This window comes from Chinchilla lanigera, unplaced genomic scaffold, assembly GCF_000276665.1.
Source record: "Chinchilla lanigera isolate Chin_1 unplaced genomic scaffold, ChiLan1.0 scaffold00035, whole genome shotgun sequence".
NCBI lineage: Eukaryota > Metazoa > Chordata > Mammalia > Rodentia > Chinchillidae > Chinchilla > Chinchilla lanigera.
This window is the reverse complement of record NW_004955436.1, coordinates 12,956,343-12,975,388: the sequence shown is the minus strand read 5'-3', so window position 1 is coordinate 12,975,388 and position 19,046 is coordinate 12,956,343. Positions and strand designations below refer to the sequence as shown.

Here is a 19,046-nt window from a genome sequence, read left to right as displayed (position 1 = left end):
GGTCCCTGCCGCGCGCCCCGTGGGTCCCCGCGCAGGCGCGGGATGGGCCGGATCGCCCGCCCCCCCTTGCCCTGTCCGCCCGCGCTCCCTAGCGACAGGGCGCGACCTCCAGACCTCTTCCTTATTTCCACGCTTGGATGGATGGAAAAACGCACCGCACTTGTCGCGCGGAGGGCCTATGGCCCTGGTGATCCGAGGCGCCTGGTATTTCGGTTCCCGTCGGGCTTGCAGACCTGGGCACGCCGACTTTCTCCCACCTTTTTATTACATATTGTCATATTCTTACTGCTTTACACAGAGACCTTCAAAATACATAAAATATTTTTTTTAGAGCTCCCACTTCCCCTTTGTTTTCTAGGTTACTTTAACTTCAGAGAAAAGGGGAGTGCCCTTCTGGTTGAATGCTGTGTGTATTTTTTTCTCTTTGTGTGTATGCGCAAGCGTGTTTTATTTTTCAATTTGTTTTCATCTTTTAAAAAATTTTATTAGTATCTGTTTGCAGTACATAATGACTACATGCATCGTGGGGCGTCGGTACATGTCCATAACACATCTTGATTCTTTTTACTCCCCTTTCTCCACCCTATCCCTTCTCTCCATCTCTTGCTAGCTCAAATTTTTACATTGTTTTGGATCTTACAGACATACATTGATTTTTAGTCACTTCAGATCACTGGATTCTAATTATATATAATTTAAAACGCCCGGAATCTGGAAGGAAAGGAAGTAATTATGAAAGACTGTGCTATTTGGTCATGTCAGAGGTGGACATTTCTTCTGCTCTGGGTGTGCTCTGAGCCACATGCTAGCCCCAAATGATAAAAACGTGTGTCTTGTGACATGGATGAGCCTTTTCTTTGCAGGTCTCTTGGAGAAGTTAGCCTCAGACTTGTGACTAGTTAAGAATTAGGCTGTACTTTGAAAGTGTCTGTAGCAATTAATGTGGTACTATAATAACTCACTAATGCCTTTATCATTTTCCTTCAGATATGTTACTTAAGCTGCTTCTGATTAACAAAGTTTGTCCTCATTTTGGCTGTGGTGGTTGAAAAGTAAAGTATATACAACATCTGCAATAAGTCTGAATAAAGCTTGCTGTCCTTCCATGTAGTTTAATGTGTGCAGGAGTGAAAAAAAAGATCCTTGGTGCTTTGAACTAAAGCCAAATGTTATACTGTAATAGTTCCACTGATGGAGTAGCTGAGTTAAAGAATGCACTGGGTATCATTTGGGTAGACACTACTCGTGCTGTAAACCAAGAGGCCTGATCTTCCCTTCGCATCTGCCCTTGGGAGGCATTGGGTGGACACTCTCCTGTTTGCATTCCAGAGGGAAGGATAGGTGATAAATATACTAATTTGATCATTTTCAATAGTGATATTTGTTGTGGAGCAGTAAGTTAGAAAGTGTAATAGAAAATGGAGGAGTGGTGACTTTCCATTTGAGTTCAGGCATCTTTAGCATATGGCAACGCCTTAGTGGGAGAAAAAGCCTGTCCCATGGAGATTATGGGAAGAGCCTTCTGCAAGGAGATGATTACACCCAGAAAGGTTTAAGGCAGTGATATGCCAGGATCAATCAGATCTGAAAGAAGGCACTGCAATTCAGAGTTTTAGAATGATACTATCTACCTTCAGGCTGGGTGTGTATTCTTAGGAAGTAGAACATTTGTTCAGTCATTCTACAAACATTTATTCAGCTACTATTAACTAGCCACACAACTCCAGCGTCTTATGCCTTTGCTCAGGACTATGAAAGTGAAACCTCTTTGCCCGAGCGAGATTTATAAAACATGAGAGGTTTATGTTTACTGGAAAGATGCTAAAATATATCCAGTAGTAGCTGGGAAGTAGTGTTTGATACTGAAGATTCTATATTGACATTCTCTTTGTTCATTCTTTATTGTTCTTGAGAAGCGCTCTTGAAGAAAAAAACTGCTGCATTTTGATTCCCTCACTCTCTTTCTCTTTGTGGTGTTTCTGTATGTTGGTAGAAAGGTAATTATTGAGATGTTGAGTTAAGCACTAACGGCAGGACTTTCTGCAGTGATGGTAGTGGACTGTATGTGAGCTGTTGCAGCTAGACACATAAAATTTTTGAATACTTGGAAGGTGATTAGTGTGACTTTCATTTAACCTAATTTTTATTTAAATATTCTGTGTAATTAGTTGCTGCTCTATCAAACAGTGCAGGTATAGATGATGAGTCATATAATTATTATTTTGAGAAATGACACTAGGAATTCTGAATGGGCATTTAACAAGAGTATTTTGGTGTATAACAACTTGAATTACTTCCTGGATATGGATATTCAAAATCAACATTTGAAAAGAACATAACAGGAATTTATCCTATATGCAAAACTCATAAAACAATTTTAAAAAATCATAAACTTTTGAAGTCAGCTAATCATTAGCTATTTATCTGTGCATTTGTGATTTCTTTTTTACAGTAAAATTAGCCATTTAGCCCCTTTATTATTCAAGTGTCTCATCCAAAGAACCAATCATTGTTTCCTCATTTTAGTAGTCAAGATAGAAGAATTTCTTATGGGGCTGCAGAAAGGTGGTAATTTGGCTTTTCTAGTTAAGTGAGATCTTTTGTCCTTAGTTTTGTTATACACAAGGCACTGTAGCTTAATGTTTAAGAAAATGTAAGCTCTAAAACTTCAAATTTTAGCTGTTTTGCTCATCTTAAACAGGTTACTTATTCTCATTATGTCTTTAATTTCTTCATGTGAAAAATCATAATAGTAATTGTACCTACTTCATAGCCTTGTTCCGAGTTAATTGAGAAAGTAAATGTAAAAGCACAATGTTAGGAAACGGTCCCTTAGCAAATTGCTTTTCCCTCTTCACTGAGATAGTCAGCCTGTACCTTTCTCTAAGAAATTGAAGACAGTTGAAGAGTAGCAGGTCTTTGGATGAATGAAGCCCTGTTATCTCACTAGCAGGAACTTTTTCAAATTCAGTTTTTTGAGTAAAAGTATAAAGAAGAACAGTTATGTTTGTGTCTAATTGGCTCTTTGGAAAGGAAGTTTTCGTTAAAAGATAGAAAATTTAGGCTAGACGTGAATGAGTTTAGGGCTACAATACTATGCATGAGTTGACAGGTCTGTGGAGATGCTCTCTACAGGGAGAGAGGAGCTCTCTGCAGGGAGAGAGGAGGTCACAGGTGCTGTTGTGTTGTGCCCTGCAGGTACAAGAGAACATCATACCTTTCCTGTGCAGGGTGGTAAAACAATTAGTCCCTGGATGGAGGCCCAGTTGCTAAATGTCTTGCCCAAGGAAGAGATTTGCCGTTGCCAGTTTCACTGGCAGCTGAAGAGGCAGTTGGTGAGTTCTCGTAGCTTCAAAGGAGACACTGAAGAGAGAGAGTTAAGAGTGTGGCTTGAAGACATGGGTGTGAGGTTCCTTCTGGTCTGGTTAAAATGGAACCATGTGAGTAGTGGACCCCCCCCCCCCGCCCAAGGGAATACTTAATAAAAAACCGTATTTTCTCATTCACAGTGTGCTTATGTCAGCTATAAGCCAGATTTAGTTCATAGAGGGAAAGGAGAAAAGATAACATTGAGCTGAGAAAAAACTATCCACCCAGACAGTGGAATATTACTTGACCATAAAAAGAATGCAATACTGCGGAATACTAAGAGAGATATGCGAAGCCAGTCACATATTATGTGATTCCATTTATGTGAACTGTTCAGAATAGGCAAATCTATAAAAAGACATGAAGATTATAGTTGCCTTTGGCTGATGAGGTTGAGGAGAAATGAAGAATGGTTAGTAATTAGTATGAGCTTCCTTTTTAGGAAAATGAAAATGTCCTAAAAGTTATTTGGTGATGGTTGTACAACTTTATTAATGCGTTAAAAAACCATTGGATTACTTTAAATTACTTTAAAGTGAATTGTATGGTATGTGAATTGTATGGTATGTGAATTATACTTTAATAAGACTCTTTATTGAATTGACAGATCCCAATGATGGTTTGTAGGATGTTCAAAATCATGTTGGTCTGATTGAATCTCCAGACCTGATTTTGTTCTGTCAGGGTTGCAGCTCTTCAGATGGCTGCAGGTCCAGGTCCAAGGCTTCCTGGAAGGGCATTTGTTCCTGCCACATTGCTGCAGAAGTTCAGCTGTCTGGGTTGAGCTTTGAATTTGCCCTTTAATGAGTTTGACTTGGGGACTGTGTCTAGAACTTGGTTCAGAAGAGATAACTGAACCTGTGGAACAAGGAAAAAGAATAAAGCAGTCTGTAAGCTCTCAGTACTTTCAGGTGGTTTGAGTTCCAGGCATGGAACTGGTACTGGTCTACCAATCATGACAGTTCAGCTGTTGCACTTCCTGCCAGCACAGTTCCTTAGGACAAAGACGCATGCAGTCAGTCCTACATATCCCCGGTTAACATCTGTAATTTTAACCAACTGCTTGTGGAAGATATTTTTTAAATAGCATTTCTATAGAAATTATACATTCCTTTTACTTACCATTAGTCCCTAAGCAATAAGTATATCAAACTGTTTACATAGGATATATATTGCATTAGGCATTATTGGTGATCTAGAGATAAAGTATATGGAAAATATGTATAGGTTATTATGTATACATACTATTTAAGGATGTCTGGACTTTGGTGTCCTTGTTGGCCTCTTCTCCCCTACTAGAAATCTCCAGTGGTTTCATTACAACATATTCAAACTAAACCCTGGTCCTGGCCCTCCCTCTTGTGGCATGTATTTTTTGTGGTAGCAAGCATAAATAGTTGGAATCTGGAGCACTGGAGTTGAATCCCACCTCCATTAGTGGGTGGGTTCTATTACCTTGAACCATTTACTTAAGTCACAGTCCATCATTAAAACAATAGCAATGGTACCTGCTCTGTGGGAGAGACTGTGAAAATTAAACTAGACAATCTATGTGAAATACTTCTCATTCCACAGACTTGTGGGAAATGTTAGGTTATTATTACTCTCTTTTTCTTTCTATGTGGCCTCTCACTTACCCCAGCCATGTGTCATCTGATCCTGAGCTGGCAGAGAACCTCCCTTTGATAAATGTGTGTGTTCTTTTATATATTCTAGGTCTGTCTGCCCAGATCTCCATGTTCTGGCCTTTGTTCTCTGTAATAGTCATGCCCAACTATCCAAATCTTTAGTTTTTGTTTCATAAATGCTTTCTACCAGGGGCAATAGTGATTTTTCCTCTTTCTGCAGTCCCTGCCACTTTTGCCTAACACAAGACTATTACTGATTTGTATCATTCTTTGTTGCCTTACACTATTAACTTTATCCTTTCTCCTAAATGACAACCTTGATTTAACAATCGTTTTTTGGAAGTTACCAGTGCTTCACTTAATGGTGGACATGTGGCAGGCTTTTAGTAGAGAATTGTCTTACAAGTAGATTGCTGATGACTTTTGTAGTATTCTTGTACTCTTTATAGAGACGAGTGCAGGATTGAAGGGAATTCTTTGCTGTGCACACCCTGTATGGTGTATTTTTCACAGTCATCAAACTTTGAGTGGTGTGGTATAGATTGAAGAAGGAGGAGCTTCATCTCCTTCCCTCCCAAAGCAATACCCCAGCCTTGCCATCTGTCCTAAGATGTTGGCACCTGAAAGAGAAGGGTCTTGCTCTATCAAGATGCTGTGATGGGTATTTTATGGGATGCTGTTTCTCTTTTTGGCTCTGCTGTTTGAAATTTAACCTTTCCCATGAAAATTAGAGACCCTGAGCTCCTCTTGTGTGTTACATTCGATATAATGAAATTTCTAGGAATAGGCTGAAGTCTGTGTCCATTAATATTTAACTGTCTATACTGTGTTGTTGTTTTAAAAGTTAGAGAATGAGAAGTAGTATGTGGGCCTTGTTTTACAGTTGTTTATAGTTTTGCTACAAAGAAGATATATAAACAATTAAAACTACTCATAGAAAAAGGACTTAATAATCTTCCATAGTGAGGTCAAAGAAGTTTTTAAAGGAAGTATACTATTTGAATCTTACTTTGATTGTTAAGCATGTTTGACAGAACTCTGTCCTTAAAGGTCTGGTTTTGTTTTTATAGAAATAAGAGTTTTGCTGATGGGTGGATCACATTGCCAGATTTCAACTCTATAATTTGGAAAATATAAACTAATAACTTTAAAAACAATTGTGTGGCTTCTGTGTTTCTTAGGTGACTGCCTAGAGTACTGCGTAGCCTACCAACATCTGATGAAATTAGCGAGTCAGCAAGTCAGCCATGTCTTACACTCCAGGGATTGGTGGGGACCCTGCCCAGCTGGCTCAGCGCATCTCTTCCAACATCCAGAAGATCACACAGTGTTGTAAGTTGAGTTTCAAATCAACTTCACTATAGTTTTCAAAGCTTAATAGAAGTTGGGGCTGGGGATTTAGCTCAGCGGCAAAAGCACCTGCCTGGCAAGCGCAAGGTCGTGAGTTTGGTTCCCGGTACGGGAGAAAAACCAAAAAAAAAAAAAAAAAAAAAGCTTAATAGAAGTTGGTAGAGGCTCATGAAAGGATATCTCTGGTAGTTTGGGGAAGGAGGAGCATTTCTCTAAGAACAGATTTTCAAAGAGTAGTACTCTAGAATGAATAAGTATATTAGAAGAAATGACATTGTATTTTTTTGTGAAGTGCCAGGTCTAGGCATATCTTAGTAATGAAATAAAGATTTAAAAGGACAATACAGTAGATACTTCTGTTTGCTCTAAGACATCTGGTTCTCTATGAAATTATGAAACTTACTGACTCAGTTCCATAGATTTGGAACTGGGAAGCACTATCAAGAGCTCAAGAGACATATGTTTATTAAAATAATCTAACTGGATATTCATTAGGTGATTTTTGTAAATATAAATACATGGTATGTAGATAAGGAGCAGAGATACACAAAGCAGGTATTTTTGTCCTTTTTTGTATTGCTATAATGAAATACCTGAAGCTGGCTAGGTTGTAAAGGAAATGCATTAATTACCTCACAATGTTGGAGGTCCAAGCATAGCATCAGCATCTGCCCAGCTTCTGGTGAGAGCATCATGGCAGAAGAGGTCACACAGCAGGAGAGGAAGCAAGAGAGAGTGAGCTGAAGAAGCCAAACTCTCTTTATAACAATGTGCTGTCATAATGATCAGTCCAGTCCATAGTGATCGAGAAAAATATTAATCTCTCTTAATAATCTACCCACCTGTCAAAGATACCCCAACATCACCACTCTGAGGACCAAGCCTAACATGAGTTTTGGTGGTGGGGACAAATCATATTTGAATCATAGCAAGAGGGGACATCTTCATCTATTAAGACAGGTTCTATAGAAGGTGATGACTTGGGCTCCCCACAGATTATCCCTTGCAACACTTGTCAGAAACCGGATGTCAATAAACTGATCCAGTATGGGATTTTATTAGAAATTGTTACCCCTCAGAATATGTGTACAAATTAAAGAAATATCATTGTGGCAGGTTTGAGCCTACATTTTTTTGTTTCATTTTATGCCTAAATCACAACTACTCACATAACATAGATTATCCTAGTTGTTTTGCTGTCAGTGTTTAGCCATTGGGACTCTGAGAGTACGATAACACAGTTTTATTCTTTAGCCTGCATCCTTAGGGCTATTTTCTTTAGCAGAATGTTAATACACTGTTAAAATAAAGAATGTTTTCAGAACACCACACTGTGTTTTTCTAATCATGAAGCTCCCAGCAGTTTTTACTGTGTCTGAATGGTTTAAATGAGATGCCAGTGTGTTTTGGAAGCAAAGGGTATAAAAATAGATTGTTCCAGAAAGGTGTCACTGTGTACAGTCATGTAATTTACCCATATTCTGGTACAGGGTAATTCATGTTTTCTTTGACTAGCCTTAGAGCAGCATGGAAGTGAACAGCATTAAGTATCATGGCATCTATAGTGGGCCATGCAGGTGTGCTCCATCAAGGACTATTCTGGTTTGTGTGAAGCTCTGCCTTGCTCTTCCTGCTTCTGATCTATTCTGGTGGTAGTCACAGAGGAGCATCTCATTTTCATGGGTCCCTTGTTGCTGGTTAGAAACAACATGGGTCTATCTTAGGTGAATCTGGGTACCTTTGTGAAAATTAAGAGCACTTACAATTTTAATTTATACGTAGAAAATCAAGACCTTGTGCAAGAAAGGGAGCCAAAAGCCTTCCTCCAAAGAATAGTTAAGGGAAGGAATGCTGAATGGAGTGAGGACCTCTAAGAAGAGGATAAGAAATGATTGTATTGTATTAAGATTTTGGAAGTAGTAAGCAAGAGGTGGTATAAAAGGTACATGATTAGAGATTATGTGAACCTGAACTGGAAAGAGATAAGAACTTCCTTAAGTCAAGTTATACTTGCTAAAAGAGAGATCCTTTGACCAGCCAGATGAGAAGTAATAAATTGGGCCAGAGTTGAATATTTATACACTAAGATAACACTGTGATTCAGGGCAGTCTTGGAATGTGCAGAAGGTCCCTTAACTGTCCCATGTGTAAAGCTGTTAAGACTGAGGCCACTGAGCCAAGAGAAGGTACAATCATCGTCTTCAGGTAGGTGAAGCAGTGTTGTGTATGATGCAGAAGCCAGATGTTCTGTGCTAGCATGAGGGCTCTACACGTTAGAAGCTGTAGAGAGTCAGAGCTCTACTTGAGAAGGAGGAAGGGTTTTGAATAATCCAAGTTCGGGGATGACATTGCTTCCCTGAGGGCTGAGAATGCTGTTACCGAGTAACCAGGAATAGTGGTTAGAGTGTCTCAGGGCTGTTGCTAAGAGTCTTAAACCTTGGAATAATGGTTTAGACTAAGTGATTTTTAACTTTTATATTCTGTCTTATTCATTCAACAAGTAATGCTTTGAGCATCTATTACTTGCCACACACTATTTCAAACAGGAATCTAGCAGTAAACAAAATCTATGAGGTTCTGCTGTCGTAGTTTGTAATGGAGTAGGGAGCAATAAATGGCATTTAAAAAATTAGCAAACAACACAATTTCATGTGAAGAAAAAGAGAGTGATGTGAAAGCAAATAAATGAACGATACCTGCATTCCCGTGGTTCCTGAAGAAAGATGAAGAGGAGCTGCCAGGGAAAAGAGTAGAGAAACAGCATTCCAGATACAGGGAATAGCTAGTGTTCAAAACTCTCAAGCAGTCCAAGGCCTTCAACAATCATAAGATAGAAGAAGAAAACCAAGGCACTGTATCCAAAGCACAGCACTTAAGGCAAGAGGGAAAATCTGGAGAGGAAATCCAAGAGGAGGCTGCTTGAGTCACTCAGAGCTTTGTAGGCTGTGTGTGGAGTTTAAATTTCAGACTAAGAGGCGGTGGAAATCACTGGAGGCTTTTAAGCAGGGAGGAACCACAGTCAGATCAGAATTTAACAGAGATTACTTTGGCTGCTACTTAGAAAATACATTTTAAGGAAATAGCAGGAGTATTAAATTGGTTGTTACAGAAGTGTGTGGAGATATTGGCTTGCACCAGTGTGCTAGTGAGGAGAGAGAGAAGTGACGGGGGTATTTTGGAGGCACAACCAATAGGGTTTGCCGTGAAAGTAGGTGGAATTGAGAGGGAAAGAGAGGAACCAGGGATGACTCCATAGTTTTTGCATTTAACACCCAGAAGGAAGGTGGCAAATATATGAGATGGCAAGGATTATAGTTCAGGACTAATGGGGGAGCATTGTGTTTTAGCCAAGTGAATTTTGAAATGTCTTTTATACATATCTGAGTGAGATATCAAACAGACAATTTAGATACGTACATTTGGAAATTAGGGACTTAGAAGAACATTAGTGGTATTTAAAAATCTAAAATAATCTTCAAAGAGAAGGTTAAGAAAACAAGGCTGGGAGGAAGGCAGGGAGAAAGCAGCACAAAGAATGAGATGGAGTGACCAGGGAGGTAGGAACAAAAACCAAAATATGATGGGTTACTAGAAATCAAAGAAAGAATGCTTCAAAAAGTGAAGCATTATCTGTGTTCAGTGCTGCTGAGAGACTTAAGATGAAAGCAGAGAAGTAGACTGTTAAAAACTGCTAACTTGGAAAAGAGTGGTCATGTGTCTGTATTGCAAGTGTAGAGGGAGGAAAGGGGGCAGGAAAGGTAGCTGCTTTACCCATTTAAAAAGACTTCCCCGAAACCTGCACATTTCTGCTTCTGTTATTGACTGCAAGGCTACATCTAGCTGCTAGCAGAGCTGAAAACCTCTGATAGCTGGATTGCTGTGTGTTCACCAAAGTTGAGGCCCGCTTCATTTGTGGAAGAAGGATTTCAAAGGTGAAGCATTTCAAAGATAATCAGTCTCCTGACTTTCAACACCTTTGTATAATTTCCCTGGCTTTTAAACTTTAATAGGTCAAGATGTATATTTTGTGTTCGGCTTCATTCTCTTATGTTTGCAGGATTCATCTATGTAGCTGTAGGTCATTTATTTTCATTTGTAGTATTCCATATTCAGCCATTCCACACTTTTTTTGAGAAAGAAGGATTTGAGGAAATTGGGAATAGACTGCCAGTGAGTAGTTTGCCTTTTGTCCACTGTAGGAGGGGTGGCTGAGTATGACCAAGATGGAAATGTGGCAAAGGGGGAGTGCTCCTCTGTCTGAGTGGGTCTGTTTTTAAGTGAAACATGAAACAAAGTCATCAGATAGAACAGGATGGGCACTAGTTAGAAGTTTATGGGAAGAAGACACTAGCTGTACTGCTTATGGTTCAGACAACTGAGAGAATGAACATACAAGAGGAAGTAGAGCAGGTTAAGTACACATTGAGATTTGGGGTCTCAAATTTAGTGACACCTAGTATACCTTACCGACAAGAGCTATGCAGAAATCAGCATGAACGTGCAAGGCAGAAGTGCGAAGTTTCACTTCCTGTTCCCCATCTGGTGATACTAATAATACGAGGTGGATGGGACTGAATAAGAGGTAGTTTGCACACATTTAAGTTCTTCTCTTCACTCTAACATTTGCATCTTTTGAATTTGTCAGTACGAATTATTTGACTTCACAAAAAAATCTGAAGAGAGGATTTTGTAAGGTGGGTTGGGCATGGGCATCAGTTCAACCAGACCTAAAAGTCTTCCCAAAAGCTGCAGTGGGAAAAGTGAATTTTCCTATTAGTCTTTTTTTTTTTTTTTTTTTTTTTGGTTTTTCTCCGGTACCGGGAACCGAACTTACGACCTTGCGCTTGCCAGGCAGGCGCTTTGCCGCTGAGCTAAATCCCCAGCCCCTCCTATTAGTCTTGATCAGAGAAATGACAGAGTATAAAATACTGCTTTGTGTGGTCTAGTTTATCCCACCAGTAATAGCAGTCAGAAAGCTTTTAGATTCTTAGAAAAGTCCAGGAATAACAGATAGTAATATTGGAATTTTGTTTTCTTTTACCAGTATTACATTATGGCAGTTCTGTTTTACAAAGGAGGGAATAGATAAGAAAATGGTTTTTAAACTTAATTTTTTTTTTTTTTTTTGAGACAGGGTTCTTGTTATGCAGTTTAGGCTGGCTTTGAACTCACAAAGATCCTCCTGCCTCAGCCTCCCCAGTGCCACCACTCTGGCCCCTTAAAAGTTTTCAGTTGTTGTTAAACCATTTTTTGTTAAAAGTAACCTATAGTGTTATCAAGTTCCTTCATTAGTAAGAATTTAAACCATATTACAATGTTATAATGTATATTAAATATTTAAGTATTATAAATGCTTACATATATACTGTATATAATAGGTATATATCATAGATAAATAATTATATTGAAATTATAATTACATATTATAGATATATTTGTATTAAAATAATACAGCTTTCAAAAAGTTAAATAGATACCATATTGCAAGTTAGAACTTTATCATGGATTTCTTACGAAGCTTTAAAATGATTAATCAAATATTTTTATCTTATGAGACTGTTGACTCTGTAATGGAACTGGTAAGGCATTTGTGCCCCCAGTGCTCCATCCTGTGCCTGTGGAGTAGACATTATTCTCCACAGGACTCACGTGGCATCGTGTAGTCATTCTTAACCCAGCTGCTCCGGGCAATCATCCCTGGGAAATTGTGATGGCCTGCAGCCAAACTGTTTGTTATCGTGGGTCTAGAAGAGCATCTTGCATCTAAGAAATGCCGAGATTTAGTTCTCAGATGTTGAGTTGAGATGTTCAAAAGTAACATTTTTATTAGGAAGACCTGGAAGTGAGATGCATACCCATTCACTGTCTCTATCAATCACCTCTTTTTCTTCGAGCATTCTCTTACCTGTGATGTATGGCATAAGGATAAGCAAACCTTTGGGGATGGAAGTGTGCGAGCCTGTCATGTGAGTAAACCAGAGAAGGATATTTTCACATGGACCATTCACCTTTGGCCAGAGTACAAATAATGTAGAAAAATATCTTCAAAAAACACAAAGAGAGCTCGTGTGTTTAAAAGAAGAAATGTATCAAAATCTGTAGCATAAATTGAGTCTTTATAAGACTTTTTAAACACAGAAGTATGTATTAAGTAGTACCCAAAATTTGAATAGTCAGTGAATTGTCTGCCAAAATACTACACATTAAGAAATAGAACATTATGAGTCCCCTGAAATCCTTCTCATGTTTATGCCCCTTCCTTGCCCTTCAAAGTTAATCAGTCTCCTGACTGTCAACATCTTTGTATAATTTCTCTGGCTTTTAAACTTGAAGGGATCAAGAAGTATATTTCATTTTGTGTTGAGCTTCATTTTCTTGTGTTTGCAGTATTCATCTGTGTAGGATAAGGTTATTTATTTTTTTATAGTCTTCCATATTCAGCCATTCCACAATTCTGTTACTGGTGGACATTTGCAGTATTTCCGTTTTTTGTTTTGGTTTTAGGTTTTGCTATTATAACATTGCTTCTCTGAATATTCTTATATATTCCTCTGTTCAATGTATGTACCTAGGATTTGGATTGCTGGGTCATAAGGTATGTGTATGGTCAGCTTGCTAAAGAGTTTGTACCAGGTTTTGCTCCAACCAATCAGTGCATCAGAGTTGATAATGCTGAAAGTCCTTGCCAACATTTACAGCCTTAATTTTTGCCCATTTTAGCTATAGATTGATTTCATTTATTTCATTGTGGCTTACAGTTCCCTACTTAGACTAAAATTTTTGAGAATGTAGTTAAGTTAGTATATTCAGTGGAGAGTAGGAAAATTTCCAATCACAAAGCTGTATGGCATCCATATACATTTCCTGAAATCAGATCCAAATAGACTGAGCTCTTAATTATTTAGAATATGGTTTTCTTGTGTATACTTTTGGTGGACTGGATTATGACCTCTTCCAGTTTTAGTAGGCTCTTCTAAGTATGTAGTATTATTCTTCTTTGTTATTAAGAGGTCACTTGTCATATCTGTATTCACAATACGTGTTCAGAAGATCCCATAATGGAAACAGCCAAGACTAGCTAGAGTTACACCAAGATTTATTTATGTACTCTTTTTAAGTATTAGGAGATGGGAGAGTCGTGGACACAAAAATTTCTGGGGTGAGTCATGTCAGAATTAACAAAATTACAAATTGAAGGAGACTGAGAAATAAACATGAGAACAGCTGACCATGAAACATAGTCCTTGAGATAAAATATTCCATGCATATGTCATATAGTAAAGTCTTACACTAGTGCTAATGAGCATTCTGGCATTTGTGTAAGTACTTTTTAAATGAATAATTTGAAAAACGGAAATAGAGAATGGCTAAAGGTTAGCCATTGGGAAATAAACTAAATAGATCTATTGGCATTATACAATCTGCACATGAAAATTTAGGAATTCAGAAGTTTTTGTTAAGATATTTGTAATTTATCACATATGCTTCTCTGTGTGTATGTTTTCTAGAAAATTTGGGGAGGTCAAGCTTTCTCAGGAGGCATAACGTGTGAACTTAAACCCATGTTATAAATGTTAAGAGGAAGTGACTGAAAAATATTTTTATTGAATTCTTTTTTATCATTTTTGTCCTATAACTAAAGCTATTAATTAAAAACAGATTTGCCTAGAGTTCAAAAATACACTGTAGGTTTCTCTGTGATGTTAAGTAACTTCTCATATTGTATGTGTATTTACCTAGTCTATTAAGAAAAGTCAGTGCATGGCCCTTGTCTCTATAAGGTTCTTAGGATTTTGAGATGAAATTAAAAGTCTGTGAAGTGTGGGCCCTTTTGCTGTTTCTTAAAAATGTACAGTTCTTTTAAGTATAGTCTGGTATAAGGTTTACTTATTTTTGCACCTTAACCCATGACTACACAAAAAGGAAGCTAGTGTGATCTACTTCTCTCTTTGGTGCTTGGGGAAGCTTTTCTTTAAAAAAAAAAAAAAAAAAAAAAAAAAGCTCCAGGCCTGAGACATGAGTGAATTTACTGGAACTGTGTATGTAGTCAGCAATGCAGGTTGGTTTTTCATTGGTGGGAAGAATAGGCAGTTTTAAGTGGAAAAAAAGAGTTGAAATTTTGTCCTTTTTCTCCTAAAATGTTGTCTGATATATCTATTTCTGATGTCACACATATGAAAATATTTGAGGAGAAAAACAGTAGTTTTCATTTTAATGTTGTAATTTTCTTGTGCCTAAGGTGTAAATATAATACAGTACAGAGATGGGTATGAAAATTAGCATCCTATCCAAGTGGATTTTAACAGAAAGTGACCACTTCTTTTCGTCAGTGGCTTTCCCTACAGGACTGAGCATGAGTGCTATTTATGACCGAACATGAGTGAACTCGTTTTGTGAATTAAATCTGCAAGAGGTGGCTTTAGGGTACTTCAGGAGATTTCGTCTTCGTTTGCTCCTACTTGTGAACCATCTCCATGCTTAGCCTTGATTCCAACCCCACATCTGATAAGGGTTGTCCTGCCTCTCTCTATCAATCTCAGTACAAATCCTGTAGACTCTGTATGCCAGGTCTGTCCATTTCTGTGCATGTCTACTGTCACATCCAGGTCAAAGCTGCTGCTATTTCGTTGAATGACTGCATCCTCCAAATTGTTGTTCCTGCCTGTCCTTAATCTCCTCTACATAGTAACCAGGACAGATATAAAATTGTATATCATATCATGTCATCCTACAGCTGAAAATCTAACCATGGCTTCCTTGGCACTTAAAATTAAGTGTGAAACCTCCCGTGCCCTACAACACCCTCCAGGATTTACTCCTTGCCCCAACTTGTCATCCCAGCTATTCCTCCTCTCTTCTGCCACACTCCAGCCACAAAGACCTAAGTTGAGCTTCTTGAGTGAACTGATTAACTCATCTCAGCACCTTTGCCCTTGTTCTGTCTGTGCTTCACACATCTTCACGGGTCAGCATGTAACTGACTCAGCATTCAGGTCTCAGTACAAAAGTCATTTCCTTAGAAGTGTCTTCTCTGACTTAATTTTGTTTCTGGTCATTCTTTTTTCTCATTAACCTCTTTTTATAATGCTTTTGTATCAGTAAAGTGCTGTTATTGTTTACTTTTTTCCTGTGTTCCTACTAAAATGTAAATCCTTAAGAGAAAAGTTTTAATATGTCTTGTAAATAATGACAGTTATTATTTTTTTATGAAAATGAGGTCATATTATGTGTGGGGGTTTTTTGTTGGTTCCATTTGTTTGTTTCATTTTTTCCTGCATTTTCTTTTCCTCCTGTGTTGGCTGCGTATTTTTCATTATATAAATGTACCAATAATCATTTAACCAATCCTTCATTAATGAACATTTTATCTTAAGACTTAAGATAAAAGTTTAAAACACAAGATAAGTCTTAAGACTTAAGACTTAAGATAAAAGACTTAAGATAAGACTTAAGACTTAAGATAAAAGTTTAAAAGTTGGGGAGCTTACCATCTATGCTGGCTCTACATGTTGATCTCTGAGTTCTGGTAGGTAAAGTGTGATGCTAATGTGTATTTGTATACTACACTTATTTAAAAAATCGTTTTCATTTTTATTAGCTTTTTTTTCACCATAAATATAATAATATCATAAATATGGTAACTGTATTGCAGGGTAGCTTCTCTTTTACTAAAATGCAGTTGTGGTTAGTTGTGTCATGGCCTCTTACTTGCCCTGTGAGTCTGCACCTTGTCTATTTTGTTCAGCTAGAGATTATAAGTGAGTCAAATAACAGAAGTTGGGCTGGGGTAATTAATTTTGATTTCCTGAAATGATTTTATCTACTTTTGATCCTTTTTGTTGTTTTTACCAGTTCCTGAGTATTATTTTTTATTAAAGAATAATTTCCTTTTGTACTTCTTCCTGCAGGATTTTTCTTAAAGTAGTTGTTACTTGTTTTATTAATTGCTTTGAAAGACTCCAGGTATCATACAAAATAGTATTTTATAAGTCTTGAAACATTTATTTTTCCCAGTTTTCTTCTTGTCCTAGTGTTGCTATCATAATCATTCTTTAAAGAAGCCACTGATACAGTAACATATTAATGGTACTAAATATGACCACCTACTTCTCTGGGAGGGTTCAGTCTAGATCTCACATGCAGTCAAAGAGAATGCCCATAGACATCACCATCTTATTCTAACCTTGGACTGTAACTCTTCTTTTGGGAGTGTGAAAGTCTTCAACTAAAAGCCAAGGGAGCCTTGCTTATTTGTGAACACAGAACACTGCCTTGATACTGGGCATGGATGGAAAGTAGGACATAGTGGGCTACATACATCTTGTGATTTTAGTTGTATGATATTGCCCACTTTATTCAGCGGTCCTTTCCTACAAAATAACTGTTATGGTTTATATGCAGATCCCTCCAACCCAACCTCATGGAATCATAGGTGGGGCTTTTGGGAAATGGCTAGAATATGGAGGTGTAATACTTATCAGTGGATTGGTCCACTGATGAGTTTATAACTAAATGTGATTTAGGAGATGAAGCCTGATTGAGGGGGGCGTTGCAAAGGTCTGTCTCCTTCCCTCCTCCCTTAATCCTCACTCTGCTTCCTGCCCACTGTGCTATTAGTTATTTCTTCTCTGCCATGTCCATCTGCCATGCCATCTTGTCTTGGAGCCAGCTGGGTATGAACTGAAAGCTCCTCTACAGACTGTGAGCCAAAATAAACCTGTCCTCCTTACAGTTGTGGGTGTCAGGTGATGAGAAGGTAACTAGGACAGATTTTGGTATGAGGGAAGTAGGGTCATTGCTGTGATGCTACCTAACCATTTGGTTCAGAAGCCTTTGGAACTGGCTTGTGGGAGGAATTTGGAAAGGTTTGGAGCTGTGGACTAGAGAAACAGCCATAGAATTCTCTGAGCCAAGCTTGATAGAGGACACTGGTCAGAGCTCAGAAAACCAGGATGCTGATAGAAATGTAGCTAGTAAAGACTAGCTTCAGAAAGAACTCATTCGGAAAGGACTCCATTGGCATTTGAACTGCAGGCCATGTATATTATTTTCTGGCATATTTGTCTGCATTTTGCTTTTGTCCTGAGACACAGTAGGAGACAGATGAAAGGCAGCAGACTAGTAATCTGGTGGAAGAAATTTCAAGGCTGTCTAATGTTGAGGTGGTGACATCACTATTCTTGGGAGCTTTTAGGGTTAGGGCTAGAGAATCTAAGAGTGAAAGGCGTAGTTGAATGATGTAGAAAGTTTCAAGTGTCAACAGAAAAGAAGCTCCTGTAAAGTGGGGACCTACAAAGGTAGAGCAGAGGAGAGCTTGGTTGCTGAAAATTAGCATTAAAAAGAAGCCAGATATTTTACAACAGGACAACAGAAAAAATGGCTTGATGGAATATGGGGAACAAGTAAGGCCCTACCCTTCATAGGCTCAAAACTGCAAAAATGAAAGACTTTGCTTAAGAAGAGAGCCCCAGGGCATCATGGTCCAGAATAATGGCTACGTAGAGAATTTATTCCTCAGGTTTTGCCATCCAGGCACATAGAAACCCCTACAACCATAATAGAAGGAAGCCTGGCTACTACTGCTTCTCATTCATGGGGTACCAGTTTTATATGCATGCAGAATACAAGAGTTGTGGGATCAGGGAGGTTTCTTCCCAGGTTTTAGAAGACTTGGGAGACCAGGCTAGTGTGCCCCTGAGAGGGCAGCACGTGAAGCTGTAAGGGTGAAACCAAAAGGGTAATGGAGACTCCCAGATTTTGGTAAAACCAGAAATGTAGACCATTTGAGGAAAGCTGCAAGATGTGAACAAAGTCAACCCAAGAGAGAGGCCAGGAGGGCTACAGTCACCGGCACTGCTGGAAAAGTACAGCCACCTAAACTTTGCAGAATTTATCTCTTGTCACAGGTTGCCCCAGGTGCTGCATATGTGACTACTGGGATTTAATGTTTGCCCTGCTGAATTTCAGTCTTGCTTTGATCTCTTTCCTTTCTGTGCCCCTGTTTCTCCTTTTAGAATAGAAATGTTCATCCTGTGCATTTGTGCATTGGAAGTGTTTAACTTGTTTTTCATTTTAACACACTTAGAACTAAGAGTTTGCCTTAACTCTCAGAGGAGACTTTGGACTTGAACATTTTTGCAGTGCTGAAACTGTTGTGACTTTTGTAACTCTTAGTGGTAGACTATATGCATTTTCCATATAGATGTGCATATGGCTTTTGGTGTCCCAGGGTAAAATGTTATGATTTATATCTAGATGTCCCCCAAAAGCCTTACATGTTCATAGGTGATTGGATTGTGAGGGTGTGATACTTACAGTAGATTGTCTACTGATGAGTTGATAGCTAAATGTGATATAGGAAGTAAAGCCTGATGGGAGGAGGTGGTCACTGGGGATGTGGCCTGTGAGAGTCTGTCTCCTTCCCTGCTCCCTTGATGCTTGTTCAACTTCCTGCCTGCCATGGTGTGAGCTGTTTCTCTTCTGCCATGCCCATCTGCCTTGCTACTCTGCCTTAGAGCCAGCAGACTGTGGACTGAACCCTGTACAAACTGTGAGCCAAAATAAACCTTTCTTCTTTACAGTGATAGAAAAAAAAATAACTGGAACTGCCCTAGGTAATAAGGTGGTCTGACACTGTGTGTGTGTGTGTGTGTGTGTGTGTGTGTTCTTGTGTTTCCCACCGTTTTGTCCATCCTGAAT

General features: G+C 38.6%; 1 protein-coding gene across 3 annotated transcripts in view; it reads left to right on the top strand.

The window, feature by feature from the left end:
• Window positions 1-19,046, top strand: part of Stx7 (syntaxin 7) — a 47,472-nt gene that overhangs the window by 357 nt on the left and 28,069 nt on the right. For 2 of the 3 annotated variants that reach the window (XM_005389210.2, XM_005389208.2), the window contains exon 2: window positions 6,179-6,329. In XM_005389210.2, coding sequence (XP_005389267.1) covers window positions 6,245-6,329 — 85 coding nt within the window. In that variant the 5' untranslated portion in view covers window positions 6,179-6,244. Of the gene's footprint in view, window positions 1-97; window positions 205-6,178; window positions 6,330-19,046 lie in introns of those variants that run through there. The other variant, XM_005389209.2, reaches the window with a different exon arrangement.